Source organism: Sorex araneus, chromosome 7 (genome assembly GCF_027595985.1).
Source record: "Sorex araneus isolate mSorAra2 chromosome 7, mSorAra2.pri, whole genome shotgun sequence".
Lineage (NCBI taxonomy): Eukaryota > Metazoa > Chordata > Mammalia > Eulipotyphla > Soricidae > Sorex > Sorex araneus.
Window position 1 is genome coordinate 76,999,173 of NC_073308.1, and position 16,861 is coordinate 77,016,033.

At 38.2% G+C, this 16,861-nt stretch overlaps 1 protein-coding gene across 2 annotated transcripts in view; it reads right to left on the minus strand.

Annotated features, from left to right (window-relative positions):
• Positions 1–709: 709 nt before the first annotated feature.
• The window catches only part of ADAD1 (adenosine deaminase domain containing 1), a 41,567-nt gene continuing 25,415 nt past the window's right edge, over positions 710–16,861 (minus strand). For both annotated transcript variants that reach the window (XM_004606217.2, XM_004606216.2), the window contains exons 9-11: positions 15,005–15,242; positions 8,046–8,178; positions 710–823 (exon numbers count right to left, since the gene is read on the minus strand). In XM_004606217.2, the coding sequence (XP_004606274.1) occupies positions 710–823; positions 8,046–8,178; positions 15,005–15,242 (485 nt within the window). The remainder of the gene's footprint in view (positions 824–8,045; positions 8,179–15,004; positions 15,243–16,861) is intronic.

A 16,861-nucleotide genomic window follows, 5' to 3' on the forward strand; every position in this document is an offset into this window, starting at 1 on the left:
TGTTTTGGGGCCAGACCAGACAGTGCTCAGGGTTTACTACTGGCACTGCACTCAGGAATCACTCCTGGTAGATTCAGGGGGACCACATGGGGAGCTAGAAATCAAACTTAGGCTGACTGCATACAAAGCAAGGACCCTACCCACTGCACTATCACTCCAACCCCCAAAATAAGTGGCTTTATTTAAGGCATTAATAATTCCCAAATTATTTCCTAACATGGTTAACTTTTTTGAATTGATATGTGCAATCTAAACTAATCAACTTCTTTGACATGAGAAATATTTAGTTACAGCTTTTTAAAAACTATCACATAGCATGGTGACTGACAAATATTAGGTACTCAAATATCTGATGAGTAAGAATTATTATTTTACTTCTTAGATTGTAAGAAAAGATCTTAGATACCATACAAGCTGTATGGAGAACGTTAAGGAAAAAACTTGAAAGAAAACAAAACAAACACAAAAATGGTGATGGCTTTGTAACATTAGTGATAACTACAAAATGGCTACAGAATTATAAAAATATTTTGAATCCTAGTGTCTTAATGAAAATTGAAACATATATTTACAAATTTTCAGCAATCTTTTTACATTGTTGTTTTAAGATTGATTTTGAAAGCCGAAAACCACCAAAATTTTTAAACACACTTACTAGTGAAATACACCAAAAATAGAAGATTTTTAATATGACAATGGATTTCCTAATTCACATACTAAACTGCTCAATACAGGGAGATTTCACGATCCAGGAGCCATAGCCGTGTTGCTGTAAGTAGGATTTCAACAAAGTTTTAGCTTCTTGATAGGAACCAGACATACACTAGAAAGAAAAAGAGATATAAGAATGTAGGCATAATGACTTATGAAAATTAAGTAGAACGAATTTCTTACCATTAGTCTGACATTTGAGAAGTTCAACTTTTTGAATTCCCATTTTTCTCAGTATTCTGAAGCTGAAAATTTCTCCTTCTGAACACAACTAGAAGGCACTGCATCTTACCACTTAAACACAATTGTTACAGAAAACTATAGATTGCTACTAACTTTATTATAATTTTTAAGCACGGCAGAAATGACATCTGCACCTGTGTATTTCTTGTAGCGCTGTTCACAATAGCCAGAATCTGGAAACAACTTGAGTGCCTGAGAACAGATGACTGGTTAAAGACGGTACATCTACACGATGGAATACTATGCAGCTGTTAGGAAAGATGAAGTCATCAAATTTGCTTATAAGTGGATGGTCACTGAGAGTATCATGCTAAGTGAAATAAGTCAGAAAGAGAGGGAAGACATAGAATGACTACACTCATTTGTGGATTGCCACGATAGTACAGCAGTTGGGCATTAACCTTTCACACGGCCGACCTGAGTTTGATTCCTCCGTCCCTCTTGGAGAGCCCGGCAAGCTACTGAGAGTATTGAGCCCGTGTGGCAGAGCCTGGCAAGCTACCCGTGCGTACTGGATATGCCAAAAACAGTAACAATAAGTCTCTCAATGAGAGACGTTACTGGTGCCCGCTTAAAAAAATCTATGAGCAAGGGGATGATAGTGAAAAACATAATATGAGGCTGACACCCATGCAAAGACAAAGATTGCTCCATGGTTGGAAGCCTGCCTTATGAGCTGTGGGAGAAGGAAGCTGGAATAGAGAAGGGATCACGAAGTCAATGATGATTGGAGGGATCGCTCGGGATGGGAGATGTGTGTTGAAAGTAGATAAGGACCTAACGTGATAGCCTCTCAGTATCTATACTGCATACCATAAATGCAAACCATGAGGGAAATTGTCTGCCACAGAGACAGAGGGAGGGACGGGATGGGAGGAGATATTGGGGAGACGGGTGGTGGAAAATATGCACTGGTGGAGGGATGAGTGTTCGATCACTGTACGACTGAAACTCAAACATGAAAGCTTTGTTAACTATCTCATGGTGATTCAATTACAAAATATTTTTTTCCTTTCACTTTTTATAACCGCATAAACTAAAAATATCCCAGGGCTCTACTGAGGGTAAATTTATATACCTTCTCAGTTTGATGTTTCATGCATATTTATAATTGTGTGCAATCATAACCACACTCCGACAGAAAAACAATTCTGTGATCTACAGGTCCATTTGCCCCTATATCCAATCTGAGTTAGTGACGTCAGTCCCAGAAAAGCACAGATTTACTTTATATTTCTGGAATTTTTTTTTCTTTTTTTGCTTTTTGGGTCACACCCAGCGATGCTCAGGGGTTACTCCTGGCTTTGTACTCAGGAATTACTCCTGGCAGTGCTTGGGGGACTATATGGGATGCCGGGGATCGAACCCGGGTCGGCCGAGTGCAAGGTAAACACCCTACCCGCTGTGCTATCACTCCGGCCCCTCTGGAATTTTTTTTTTATTTCTAGAAATTCCACGTAATTCACACACCTTGTGGTCTGTTGGGTCAGCTTCTTTCAGATGCATAATGAGTCATTCCTGTTGTTTGATTCAAAGGTACTCTGTTCCATTTTATTGCTGTTAGTATTACATTATAAGACTCTACAACAACGTCTATGCAGTCACCACCTGGAAACACTGCTGCAGACATTTATATTTGAGTTGATATCAATGTAAGCATAAGTTTCTCTTGCTCAGATGCCAGTGGAAGGGCTGGATCACTTGATAAGTGTATTTTCACTCGGAAAGACGCTACTAAGCTGTTTTCCAAAGTGACTGCCCTTTTCATATTCCTCTCAAAAGTACAAGAGCTTTCTAGTTTCTCTGCAACAACGCCAGTATGATCAGTATTCTGGGTGAACAGCAGCATCTCAACTTGATTGAAATGCTTGATTTTATGTTTCAAGTGACTACCATATGTAGTTTAAAATTCTAGTCTAAAGAGTACTTTTTCTATTAGGATTATGGTTTTGGTGGAATAGTTAAGAAAAAAAAAAACCTTAAGAATACAAATATTTTCAGTGTTGGAGAGAGAGAAACGGATAAGGCCCTTGCCTTGCATTCAGTCAATCAGGGTTTGATTCCCCTGGACAGTACCCTAACCTACAGTACCTTAACCCTTGCCAGGGAGATCTCTGAGCAGAGTCAGTAGTTAAGTCCTGAGCACTGTGGGTTGGCCCCCAAACCAAAATAAATAAAAAACAAGATACAAATGTTTTCTCAGGCTGGTGTGATAGTACATTGGGTAGATGCCTGCCTTGCAGGTAGCTGACCAGGGTTGTACCCTGGCATCTCATATGGTCCCCTGAATACTACCAAGAGTAATTGCTGAGTGCAGAGCCAGGAGTAACCACTAAGCAATGCCAGGTGTCCCCTGCCGCCCCCCGCCCCCCGCAAAATAATAAAATAAGGGAGGGGGAAAAGAGATGAACAGAAGCTTCTTCAGGTACAAAAGTCAACTTATTTTACTCCATGTACTTATTGTACCTATACATAAATATACATTATAAATCAACTGTAATGTAATGTAAAATTTCTTAAACTGTAGCACTGTCATCCCATTGCTCTTCAATTTGCTCGAGCAGGCACCAATAATGTCTCCATTGTGAGACTTGTTGTTACTGTTTCTGGCATATTGAATACGCCACGGGTAGCTTGGGTAGCTTGCCAGGCTCTGCTGTGCAGGCAGGATATTCTCGGTAGCTTGCTGGGCTCTCCAAGAGGGGCGGAGGAATCGAACCTGGGTTTGCCATGTGCAAGGCAAATGCCCTACCTGCTGTGCTATTGCTCCAGTCCCAAAATTTCTTAAATTTTTATTTTGGGGGCCACTCCTGGCTATTTGCTAAATGAACTGGCTTCTTCCAACTTGATGTTTACAGGATGACCTATGCTGCAGAATAAATCCGTATTTTCATTACTTTCATGGATGAAAAATAGGCCACTGTATGCATATTCCACATTTTGTCAATTTTTCATCTAGCATGTATCTGGGTCTTTCTATCTTTTGTGTATTATGAACACTTTTTTTGTGTATTATGATCATTTATGTTCAAGTTTTTTGTGCATGCATGTTTTCTACTTAGTTATGCAAATACTTGTGAGCGAAATACTGGGTTATTAACTCTGTATTTAACCACTGTTTTCCCAAAGCAAGTGCACAATTTTACATTCCCATCAGCAACACAAGATTGTTCTTGTCAATACCTAATTTTATTATTGTTGTGCCTTATTGTGTAAATTGGTGAACCATAGTGATTTATGTGTATTTCCTTAATAATGGATCATAATTTCTTAATTTACTGGTTATTTTCTATAATCTTTGCAGAAAAATGACAAATCTTTTGCTCACTTTAACTTTTTATTACTGAGTGCAAAAGTTCTTTGAAGATTCTGGATACAAGCATGTTTCTATTCTATTGCTTCTGAGCATTTTATGGTTTTAGTACTTACGCAGTCTACAACCCATTCTGAGTTAATTCTATATGTGATGTGAGGTCTTGGAGGTCTAAGCTCTTCTTTTTTTTTTTTTGCTTTTTGGGTCACACCCAGCTATGCTCAGGGGTTACTCCTGGCTTTGCACTCAGGAATTACTCCTGGCGGTGCTTGGGGGACCATATGGGATGCCGGGGATCAAACCCGGGTTGGCCCCGTGCAAGGCAAACGCCCTACCCGCTGTGCTATCGCTCCGGCCCCTAAGCTCTTCTTTTTTATGTCTATTTCAAGTAGTCTCAAGACTATTTGCTTAAAAGTTCACTTTTCCCCCCTTGTATTTTCTTGGCACTCTTGTAAAATAATCAACTGATCAAAAATACCAGTGTATATTCCTGGACTGTCTGTTATAGCCCAAGCACCTCTAAATTTATTCGCCATCTCCTTAATTTTTTGTGGCCACATCTGTCAGTACTCAGGGCTTACTTCTAGCTCTGTGCTTAGGAATCATTCCTTGCAGGGCTCAGGGATTATTCCTACTTCTGCCTCAGGGATCACTCTACCAGGTTTTGGGGCACCCTATGGGGTGCTGAGTATCGGAACCTGGCTGGGTCACATGCCAGGCAATTGCTTTATCTGCTATACTATCTCTATGACCCCCGCTTTTCGTTTTTCTTTTCCAATCATACCTGCTGAGCAGGGGTCATTCCCTGCAGTGTTCGCGTGGAACCATGCTATGCTATGTTATAGTATAGAATGCATGCAAGTGGCCTTGGGAACCTGAATCTGAGGCCTTTTGTGTGCAACATATGTACTCAATCCATTGAGTCTATCTCTCTGGTCCAATATAAATTCATTCTTATATTTTTATCATATAATTAATGATATCATTAATTATATAGTATCATTTACTATGGCTTTGAAATTAGCAAGTATAAATTCTTCAAATTCTTTCTAAATCTTTTTTTTCAAAGAGCTTTGACTTTGTGTTAACTTCCTTTAATAGTAAGGAAAATAAGCCTTTAAATGTGTTTTTCTCTGAGGAAATGAAGAGGTAGTACAGCAGGTAAGGAGTTTGCCCTGCAAGTGGCCAAACCGGGTTTGACTCCCAGCATTCTGTATGGCCCTCCTTGAGCACAACCTGCAGTAATTCCTGAGTGCAGAGCCAGGAGTAAGCCATGAACATTGCCAGGTGTGACCTAAAATAACAAACAACAAAGCAAGCCTGTTATTCCATAAATAAGTACTTTAAATCTTGCTGCTTTCAAGATTTTCTGCCTTTCTCTTAAGCAGTTTTACTATTATGATTTTATAGTGCATGGATTATTATTAGTTTTAGTTTTAGGGCCACAAATAGCAGGGGCTATTCTCAGCTCTGTGCTCAGGTATGATCTCTGGCAGTGCTCAGACAGATGAGGTCCCAGGAATCAAACTGGGGTCAGTCAAGTGTCAGTCATATGCAAAGCATGTACCTTAACCCCTATACTATCTCTCAGGCCCATCCAGTGGTTCTCACCCAAAGTTTAGGTGCTCTTCAGTAGTAAACACAGCTTTATGTCTTGGTTTATTTTCAGAGTTATGAAAAGGTGATTTTATTTAAAAAATTTCATCCTGATTTGTATTTTCTTAATTATGAATGAAGAACACTTTCCCCCACATCACTGTACTTAGTACAATAGCCAACATATGAGACAGCCTACATGTCTACCTACAGAAGAAATAATTAACAAACTGTGTGGTATACATACAATGGAATTATATGAATCTCTAAGAAAGAAGAAAATCATGCAATTTGCAGCAACATGGATAAAACTAGGGGATATCATGCTGAGTAAAGTCATTAAGCATGAAAGGGACAGATAGAGAATGCTCTGTCTTGTGTTTGTGACTTAGATACACATCGAGCTTCAAAGTAACATAAGGGGGGGGGACTGATCCACACAATTGAGTTGGGGGAATCAGAGGGGCAGGAGTTGGAGAAACACTAGTGATGGGTGTGGTGTTGGAATTATGTCCATGAGAAACTATTATTAACAGTATTATAAACAAAAAAATTAAAGAATTAAAAACCTGTCTTGGTATGGGGGTTAGGATGGAGCAGGGAATGGGAATGGACTCAGGACTGCACATATGCCAGATAGGGGCTCTACCACTTGAGCCTCATCCCCAACCCTTGATCTAGTGTTATGATTCTTTTTTATTCTTTAGAAATTTACAGCATTTTGATGCCACCAAACCCAGAAATAAACTTTGATAAATCTTTGTACTTAAAAATAGGTGCACATATATATAAATCTAGAGTAAATAATTTTAAGACAGAAATTAAACAGTTTTAACACAGATATTGATGAAATTAAGGTTTTTATACTCTATCAATACTGATAATAAAATTAGGTTTATCTTAATGTTTAATAAGCTGATGTCTTAAGTATATCATATTATGGCAACATCATTGCTCCTGTCATAAATGTTATGTTGAGTGAAAAAAGGCAGATTAAAAAACATATCTACTATGACTATAGTATTTTAAAATATAGGTAACATAGGTCTTTCCACTCTGGAGAAGACCCTGCTCTCTTTTGAACACGTGTCTCCTCTCTTCCTCCCCTCTCAATTTCTTTCAATAAAAATGTTTGCTTCACATGGGGCTGGAGCGATAGCACAGCGAGTAGGGCGTTTGCCTTACACGCGGCCAACCTGGGTTCGAATCCCAGCATCCCATATGGTCCCCTGAGCACTGCCAGTAGTAATTCCTGAGTGAAGAGCCAGGAGTAACCCCTGTGCATTGCCGGGTATGACCCAAAAAGCAAAAAAAAAAAAAAAAAAAAAAAAAAAACCCAAAAAAACATGTTTGCTTCACAAACATCAATAAAACATGTAGCATATAACCAAAATACATAAGGCAAGAAACTGAAATATGTTTACTAATTAAGAATACGCGAGTGGACTTACAGTTTTTTAAAATTTCCAAATCCTCTATTGAAACCTGTATTATGCTTAGAAAACAAAAAGGAAACCATATTTTTAAAGAGAAAAATTCTATCATGTATTTGAGTATGGCTCAAATCACAAGCTGGAATTAAGAGTCTTATAGCACTGTTGCACTATTGTCCCTTTGTTCATTGATTTACTCGAGCAGGCACCAGTAACGTCTCTTGAGATTTGTTGTTACTGATTTTGGCATATTGAATACGCCACGGGTAGCTTGCCAGGCTCTGCCATGCGGCGGAACATTCTCGGTAGCTTGCCGGGCTCTCCAAGAGGGATGGAGGAATCGGTGCGTGCAAGGCAAACGCCCTACCTGCTGTACTATCACTCCAGTCCAAGAGTCTCATAACTTTTTGAAATATTTGTATGCTAATTTTAATATATTATTTTAGAATACTTAACATTTTACAGTTATCATGACTAATGTACAGAAGAAATTTTATTATCATTTTCTTAGATGTGACAGGTTTCAAGCAATACTGTCAGAATAAGTATAAACTAAAGTTGCTACTTTAAGTGGTAATCCGTTTTACAAATCCAGTGAATTAAAAATTAATTTTACCATTATATGTGAAAATAAGGCAGTATCTTACATTCAGGGACTATTTCACAAATATTTGATATATCACTATCAAACTGACACATTATCTTAAATTTTATTTCCAAGATCAGTGTGACTCTTTTAAAAGGCTTACCTTAGCTGCATGATATGTACTAGCTTCTAGTAAATCATCTTTCTTCGCTTCCTTGGCAAGCAGGTTAAATCGATTTAACATAGCAGCTTTACAAAGCCGACTTGCCATCGACACACCACTTTTAAATGGGGAACTAGCAGAAAGGAAGGAAAAAATTCACTCATCATTATTCAGTACCTCATGATGAACATTCTAGGGATAAGTCTATTAATACTCAATCACTTGATGTACTTTATTGAATTTTTATGCAAAAGTCAGTAAATATTTACTGTCTGAAAGTTTACTTTATGAATTAATTTCTTAAAATAGTTTTTGATTATGAAACTAAAGTAGGTGATGAATATTTGAAACAACTGTATTATTTGAAGTAAAATTAACCTATCATAATCTACATTAAAATATTGACTATCAGGAATTGTCTAGAAAAAAGGCTATAAAAATGTTTTAGAGGTCCTGGGTTGGCCACATGCAAGGCAAATGCCCTACCTGCTATGCTATTGCTCCAGTCCCAAATGATAATAATTAAAAAATAGTGGTGGAGGAACGAGGGCACTTTGGTGGTGATGCAATAACTTTGCTAATTATAACAAAAATAACAAAAATTGTTAACACTATTGTAGCCATGTTATGTAAATTTTATGTAAAAAAAGTGTTTGTGAATGCTTAAGACAAATCCCTCCACTCTGGTCAAGGAATAAAATTTCGAATTTACCTCTTAAAAAAAAAAAATGTTTTAGAGCAGGGCGCAGAGGCGGGGCTCAGGGCACGGGGTCATGAAAAAAAAATGTTTTAGAGGAAAACGACAAGTCCTAAATTCTGACTTGAGCTACAAGTATATTATAGCATAAACATCTATCAAAACTCATGAATTAGTGATCCATCCTGACATGTAATTTTAAGTAAAAAATGGTACACTATATTCCCACCTTCCATTTATGTATGCATAGGTAAATACTATTTCTGGTTCAAATAAAAGTGGGCCCATAGGCCAGGACCCCTTCTGCTACTGTAATAAGTATATCAGATTAGTTTCTTGTGTGACTATAAATATTGTCTAAATCTTTCATTTCTCTTGGCCACCAGACTCCATACAGATTCTCCATCACTGTTTTGAGTTCCCTCCTCTTTCATCTTTGTTATCTTTTGACATTTTGGTGAACAGATAGACAATATGTCAGTTCTGAAGCTGGGCCTCAAGAGACCATATGAGATATTAGATATTCTTGGGGTTTTATTTTGGGGTGGACACATTTGGCAGTACTAAGGGGTTATTCTGGCAGTACTTGGGACACCATTTGTGGCACCAGAGTCCAATCTGTGCAGGGTAGCACTATAGCACTGTCGGCCCGTTGTGCATTGATTTGTTCGAGCAGGCACAGGTATGTCTCCATTGTGAGACTTGTTGTTACTGTTTTTGGCATATCGTATATCACGGGCAGCTTGCCAGGCTCTGCCGTGCAGACAGGATACTCTCAGTAGCTTGCCGGGCTCACCGAGAGGGACGGAAGAATTGAACCCGGGTCAGCTGTGTGTAAGGAAAACATCCCACCCTCTGTGCTATCACTCCAGTCCAACCTGTGCAGGGAAAGTTGTGCAGGGTAAGCTCCTTAAACTTTGCATTATCTCTCCAGTCTTTGGTATATTTTTCACAGAAAATCAGCTTTCCATGACTGTCTATAACTTGCTCTATAGTCTCCTATTTTTTGAATTTCTAGCTTGATTTCTTTATTCTGCTTAACTTATTTCCATTACTTGAAAAACTACTTCAAGGTACTATCTTTTCCATTCAGCGTTCCTTTAGCTGGCTCACCTACAAATTTTCTTTTAATTAATTTTTTATTTAAAAAATTTTTAATGACACCTACAAATTCTTATTTGAATGCTTTTAATTCCTGGTTTTCTAGACACTTGGTAGTTTTGTTTATAGTTCCCTTTTGAACCAAAATAAGAAGGCATTTTATTAATGACAGAAATTTCTAGCATTCTGATTTTTATATTAAAATTTTATTACATCACAAATAAGGTGATCTGCTTTGATTTTACTTATCAAAATATGAGATCTTCATTTTAGCCTAACAGTTGTTCAATTTTATCAATGTTCTGTGGGTTCTTGAAATATACATATATATTTTACACATTATAATACAGACATTTTAGTCAAATATACACCTATGTTAAAATTTATCTGACCCTGCTCATTATTTTGTCTACTTGATATACCATGAGAGACTCCGCACCAGGTTGTTTTCACTTGGGGCGCCCCAGAGGGGGGCGGGTGAGAACCCTCCCCGCCCCAAGGGACCCAGCCCTGGTAGCCGACCTCCACTGCCCAACCACTGCCATGCTCCAGGCTGCTTTCTGGACTGCGCAGCTGTGAAGCGGCCGTGTGACACATGACAAGACACTTCCTGCCAATTCTTCATAATTACAACACCATATTTGATTTGAGTTATCTATCTCTCTTGGAGAGCCTGGCTCTCTCTCTCTCTCTCTCTCTCTCTCTAATCTACCTGTCTGTCTATCTATCTATCTATCTATCTATCTATCTATCTATCTATCTATCTATCTATCTAGCAAGCTACCCGTGGCATATTCTATATGGCAAAAACAGTAATGATAGGTCTCATTCCCCTGACTTTGAAAGAGCCTCCAATCGTTGGGAAAGATGAGTAAGGAGAAGCTGCTAAAATCTCAGGGCTGGGAGGAATACAGACGTTACTGGTGCCCGCTTGAGTAAATTGACGAACAACGGGATGACAGTGATACAGTGATATACCATAAAATAAAAGAGGTGAATTATCATTTCAAGTAGTAGTGCCCCTATTTTTACTTTTTAAAAATTATGAATATTGATGCTATGTTATCTGTAGTTCAATATTCTTTACTGTCTACCTTTTAAATTGCATCTTTATATTGCCAATGTCCTTTCAAGTAGGTTCTGGATGCTTAATTACACCTTATGCAATATTCATATTTCATATACTTTGTGTTTGTAATATGCGACAAGCATTTAGCCTTAACAGAGTTAAGCTCTTTTAAGTGTATTAATTCCATCTTTGTTCTTCTAGTTTGTAACTTTAGAGCCATATTTTGTGTGCTAGTAGGTAATGACAAGAGCACACTTCTCTATGTTAACTCGAAGTAAATATAACTCATTCTCATGGAATCATCAGTAACTTTTTGGCTGAAATCACAGCAAGAAACATTTGTACAATTTACATGTGATCCTAATTTAAAGAAAGCATCTTTCACAACAAAAATTTATGTAATTAAACTTTTAACTATTCTTTGGGAGAGTAGAAAGTGATGCTGCTTCTTCCTTAAATTCTTTTTGGTGAGGGGGATGGAACCCAGGGTCCACACGAAAGGTGTGCACTTTTACCCCTGAACACATCCTGGAGACGAAACCAGGGCAGGCCACATGGCAAAGCAAATATCTTACCCACTGTGCTATCTCTCCAGCCCCAGGTCCTTTTACTTTTTATCACTTAACGTTTCAGCACATAATAACAACAGAAATTTACTGACATGTAATTCTTGCTATCATCATTAAAATACATCCTTTGTAGGATCTTCCTGGCTCAAACTAAACAGTTTTCCCATCTCCAACCCTAAAATATCCATCCATGTTAGGATCACCAATTATATTTTATTGTTAAAATAAACTAATTTTCCCCAGAAGCCCCACCTCCTATTACACTATCACATGTAAATTCCATGTCTCAGCTGTTTTGTGACTCAACATGACAAATTAACCTGTTCATTCTAATTTGAAGCTATCATAGCTTAAATATTTGGGAAATTGAACTTAGATACTTTCAGGGCTTCCTTACTCTTTTGTGTATTAGTTTTAACCAGTATTTTAGAAAATACAGACATTTCCGTGTGTAGAACTGTAAAGTATAAGAATGGCCCAATTGATCACTAAATGGCCCAATTGATCATCTACTAAAGATGGAAAGCATTGCAATGAGAAACTGATTACCTCATCAAGTTAAACAATTTTATTACTGTTAAAACAACAATGATGAAAAGCTTTGGAGAACCAATTCCATTCTTCTATAAGGGACAAAAAATAATGTTCATCTGAATATAAAGCTTTAAAGCTATTTTTATGCCTAAGGTAAGAAAAGGGTATGTAAAACAAAAGGGAATGTATTTTATGGGCATAATTTTAGGTAAGTTTAGTGAATTTTTGTAGGAGTGTTTACCTTTCAGAGACAGCATTATCATGATCTTGTGACAAATCAATCTTTTCACTTGCTCTGGTAGAAGAATTAAAAGATCTGTTGTTTACAGAAGTCTTTCACCTCGACTATTAACTGATTCCTGATTCCTATCCAAATCCACAGTCTCTGAATTTGTAACCTGTTAACCTTGCAACCTTTCTACTCTCCCAAAGAATAGTAAAAGAGGGAATATTCCATTCAGTTGATCACTCGCTTACCAGAGATATTAAAATCAATGTTAAGATTTTACAGAAATGGAAAACTGTATTATGTTTTCACAAATTCAACACAAATATTCTAAACAAGATACTATTAAATTCAGTTCAGTAATCTGTAAAAGTTGCATTTGTCTGAGGAATGCTGCAGGGTTGATTTAACAACAAAATCTTTGGGATCACTTCCAGCTCTGCTCAGGGATCACTCCTGGTGGGACTTGGGGGGAAACTATACGGGGTGCTAGGGATCGAACTCAGGTCAGTTTCATGCAAGACAAGCGTCCTATCCACTGTAATATCACTCCAGCCCTCAAAATAACATTCTATACTTCCTAATATGTATAAATGAATGCAAAGGGAACCAGAGGCAAAATTAGGAATATTTTGTAATATCAGCTACTGTGAAGCAATTCAGTGTTGTTTGAAAGTAAATTTGGGATCCAGGACAAGAACTCAAGTGATGGATCACCTGGATAGTATGTGCAAAGCCCTGGGTTTGAGTCTCTGTACTACATGGACCCCTTAGCACCATTGAGTTGTCCTTGGCGGCTCCTAAACTCAGCCATGGTGCCATGCTGGTCCCAGAGCACTGCCAGGCTGAGCATCAGGGGAGAAGCCCTGAGTCTTGCAGGTCCCAATTAAAAACTCAAGAAGACTTTGATTAATTGTAAAAGTATATTGCTAGCACCAGCACAGCCACTAAGAAAAAGCATGATTGTTTACTCAAAGAAGCAAAATAAAATCACAAAGATTTTATTTATAATTCTAAAACTTGGAAGCAAGATAACCTTCAGTAGATGTATTGATAAACTGGCATATCTTGGCAATAAACTACTGTCCCATGCTAAGAATGACATGCGATATCCAACTAAGAAAAGCTGTGGAGGAAACTCAAATGCATATGTACCTAGCAGGAAAAGGCTGATCAGAGAGGACAGTGTTTCTGTAGTAGACCAGTGGACATCCTGGGAAAGGCAGTGGAGCAGGTGTTTCAGGGATTAGATGAAATAAATATGAAGTACCAAGGTATTTTTAGGATAGTAAAACTCTTCACAGCAGCTATTAGTGGCAAGTACAAATTACTCTATATTTGTCAAGCCCAGGACTAGAGCAATAGCACAGTGGGTAGGGCGTTTGCCTTGCATGCAGCCAATCCGGTTAGATTCCTTCGTCCCTCTCGGAGAGCCTGGCAAGCTACTGAGAGTATCCCGCCCTCACGGCAGAGCCTGGCAAGTTACCTGTGGCATATTCTATATGCCAAAAACAGTAACTACAAGTCTCACAATGGAGACTTTACTGGTGCCGGCTCGAGTAAATCGAGGAACAACAGGACGACAGTGCTACAACAGTGCTAACCTTTTAACATTAACCACCTCATTATAAATATATGTTCACAATAAAGTGATTTTATATAAAGTGATTTTCGTCTTATTTAATAATTAATGGCAGGGATATTATAAAGGAAGATCTGAAAGGTATAGGTTTTATGGGTTTGGAGATAAAATGTCGGTATCAGAATCCCAGGTATCAATACCAATTGATGACTTTAAGCAAGATATTTAACTTGGCTTGAAACTCAGTGTCTTTATCTGTAAACAATACCACATAATCTACATGGTTATTATCAGAAGGCAGAAAAACATGGCACAAGCTTTTTATATCTTAAAGTGAATGCATTCAAGTAGTATTTTGCACAACACATTAAAAATACATTCCTAAGTCCTAGATTCAGCAGAATAAATGGAATTTTTTTTTTAATAAATGGAATTTTAAAACTAATGCATTACATGATTCTAACCCTAAGATCATGAAATGATGCTGGTGAACTAGTTCTAAAGATGATTATGAGTGTTGGCTCCATCACTCCCTAAGCACTGTATCACTGTAATCACTGTAATCCTGTTGATCATCTATTTGCTCTAGTGGGCGCCAATAATGTCTCCATTCATCCTAGCCCTGAGATTTTATTTTATTTTATTTTGCCCTGAGATTTTAGCAGCCTCTCTTTACTCATTCTTCCCAGTGGTGCCACACTGGAGGCTCTTTCAGGGTAAGAGGAATGAGACCCATCATTGTTACTGTATTTGGCATATTGAATACGCCACGGAGAGCTTGCTAGGCTCTGCCATGTGGGCAGGATGCTCTCGTTACCTTGCCAGGTTCTCTGAGACGGAGAACTAGACAATAAGAGATTGAGGCCACGTGCTTCCAGAAGCGTTGTTTTATAGTCTCTGGATTTTGGCTGTTAGGGATTACAGGGTGCTGGGGGCAGTTTGTGGGTGTGCTGTCAAGCTACTGGAAAATAGGGGGTCTGTATGGGACTTCTCCAGGGCTGTCATATCATCAGAAAAATATTTCTTTGGATTAACACTTTGTTTACAACACAGTTACAATTAATGAATAGTTTACTATTAGTGTTTTTAATTATAAATATAGCAAAAAGTCTTGATAATAAAAACTATATTAAAATGCCTTCTACTTATAATGTGATTTCAGGGAATTTAGCAATACTGACCTTTCAGTGATCTTCCCACTTAGACCATCCACAATCTCCAAAGAAATGTCCCCTTGTGCCCAGTTCAAACTCAGGGATTTATACTCTGAGTTTGTTTGAAGAGAATATACAGAAGGAACTAAACTAATTTGAGGCCTGTTGACCAAGTAAAACATTGGGAGTTTTGAAGTGAGTGCATCATCAACACGCTGCTTTATAGCAATTTCTAAGCCTCTAGTATCATTGCAATTTCCATCACCTGGAAAGCAAAAACAAAATACTCAGAACAGCTCAATACCAAGAACAGAATAAATCATTATAATATTCTAAAGTCCATTTCCTGGTTTGCAGTAATCTTCTAATATCTAATCACTTAGCTTTTATATTCTCTAGCATACAAAGTAAAGACAGAATTTCTACACAGGACCCGGGGAGATAGCTCAATGGAGTTAATTTTCATGCATTGCATGTGAGAGGTCTGAGTTTGATTCCTAGTACCACATGGTATCCTAGCTATTCAAGGAATTTGAGAATCTTGTTTTGTGACTTTTTAAAAATGTGTATTCCCAGACCTCAAAACACACCCTTGGGGGCCGGAGCAATAGTACAGCAGGTAGGGCATTTGCCTCGCACACTGCCAACCCGGGTTCAATCCCCGGCATCCCATATGGTCCCCAATGCACTGCCAGGAGTAATTCCTGAGTGCAGAGCCAGGAATTACTGCACTCAGAGTAACCCCTGAGCATTGCTGGGTGTGACTCAAAAAGAAAAAAAAAATCCCAAACCAACCCCTCACCCCCCCAAAAATAAACATGTTGCCAAACATGCAGTAAAAAAATGAGTTCTAGTTATTTATTTTGTTTTTGGGCTACATCTGGCGGGTCTCAGGGCTTACTCCTGTCTCTGCAGGCTTGGGGGACCATACAGGGTGCCAGAATTGAACCCCCGTTGGCTGTGTGCAAGGCAAACATCCTACCCACTGTCTATTGCTCCAGCCCTGAGCTCTAGATTTTTAAAGCTCCTGTCCCTCCAATCAATAAATATATAGCTTTTTGTTTTGTTTTGTTTTTTGTTTATGTGCCACACCCAGTGGTGCTCAAGGCCTACTTCTGGCCCTACACCCAAGTATCACTCCTGGTGATGCTCAGGGGATTATATAGGGTTCTGGAGATCAAACCTGGATTGGCTTCATGTAAGGTAAGTGCCCTACCCACTCTACTATCATCCTGACCCTCTAAAAATCTATTTTTTCTTTTTTCTCTTTTTGAAAAGAAAACATTATGATCATCCTTTTAACATCAATTAAGTCATACAAATGACAAATTAAACAAAAAATTTCCTTTACAAAGTAAAGGAAGTTTTACTTGACAAAGCTACCTGCTAGAGGAAGTACATTTTCTCAGTTACTTTCCTGAAGGAGACAGAGAAAAGGGTGGAATGTCTGCAATGATCAAATTGAATAGGTTAAAAAAACATATATAATTTTGTTTGTGTGTTTTGGGCCAGAGCTGATGGTGCTTAAGGCTTATTTCTGGCTCTGAGTTCAGAGACCACTCCTAGCAGGGCTAGGTGGACTATTATGATAGAGACTGAACCTGGATGAGCTGTATGCAAGACAAGTGTCCCACTAGTTGTACGATTTCTTCAGCCCCTGAAGATGAACTTTTATATCCAAATTAGAAAATTTAAGTAGTGCACCCTCTATAAGAATTATATACACAAAGGATAATCAGAAATACCTAGAGTAGACAATAGACAGCAACAGGTCTGCCCATACAATGAGTGTGAATTAAGCTGGGGAGTGAGGTGGTTATTTGTTATCAAAGTTGTATATCACTGACAAGCAGTTTCACTACAGGCACTCAATTAACATGCAAG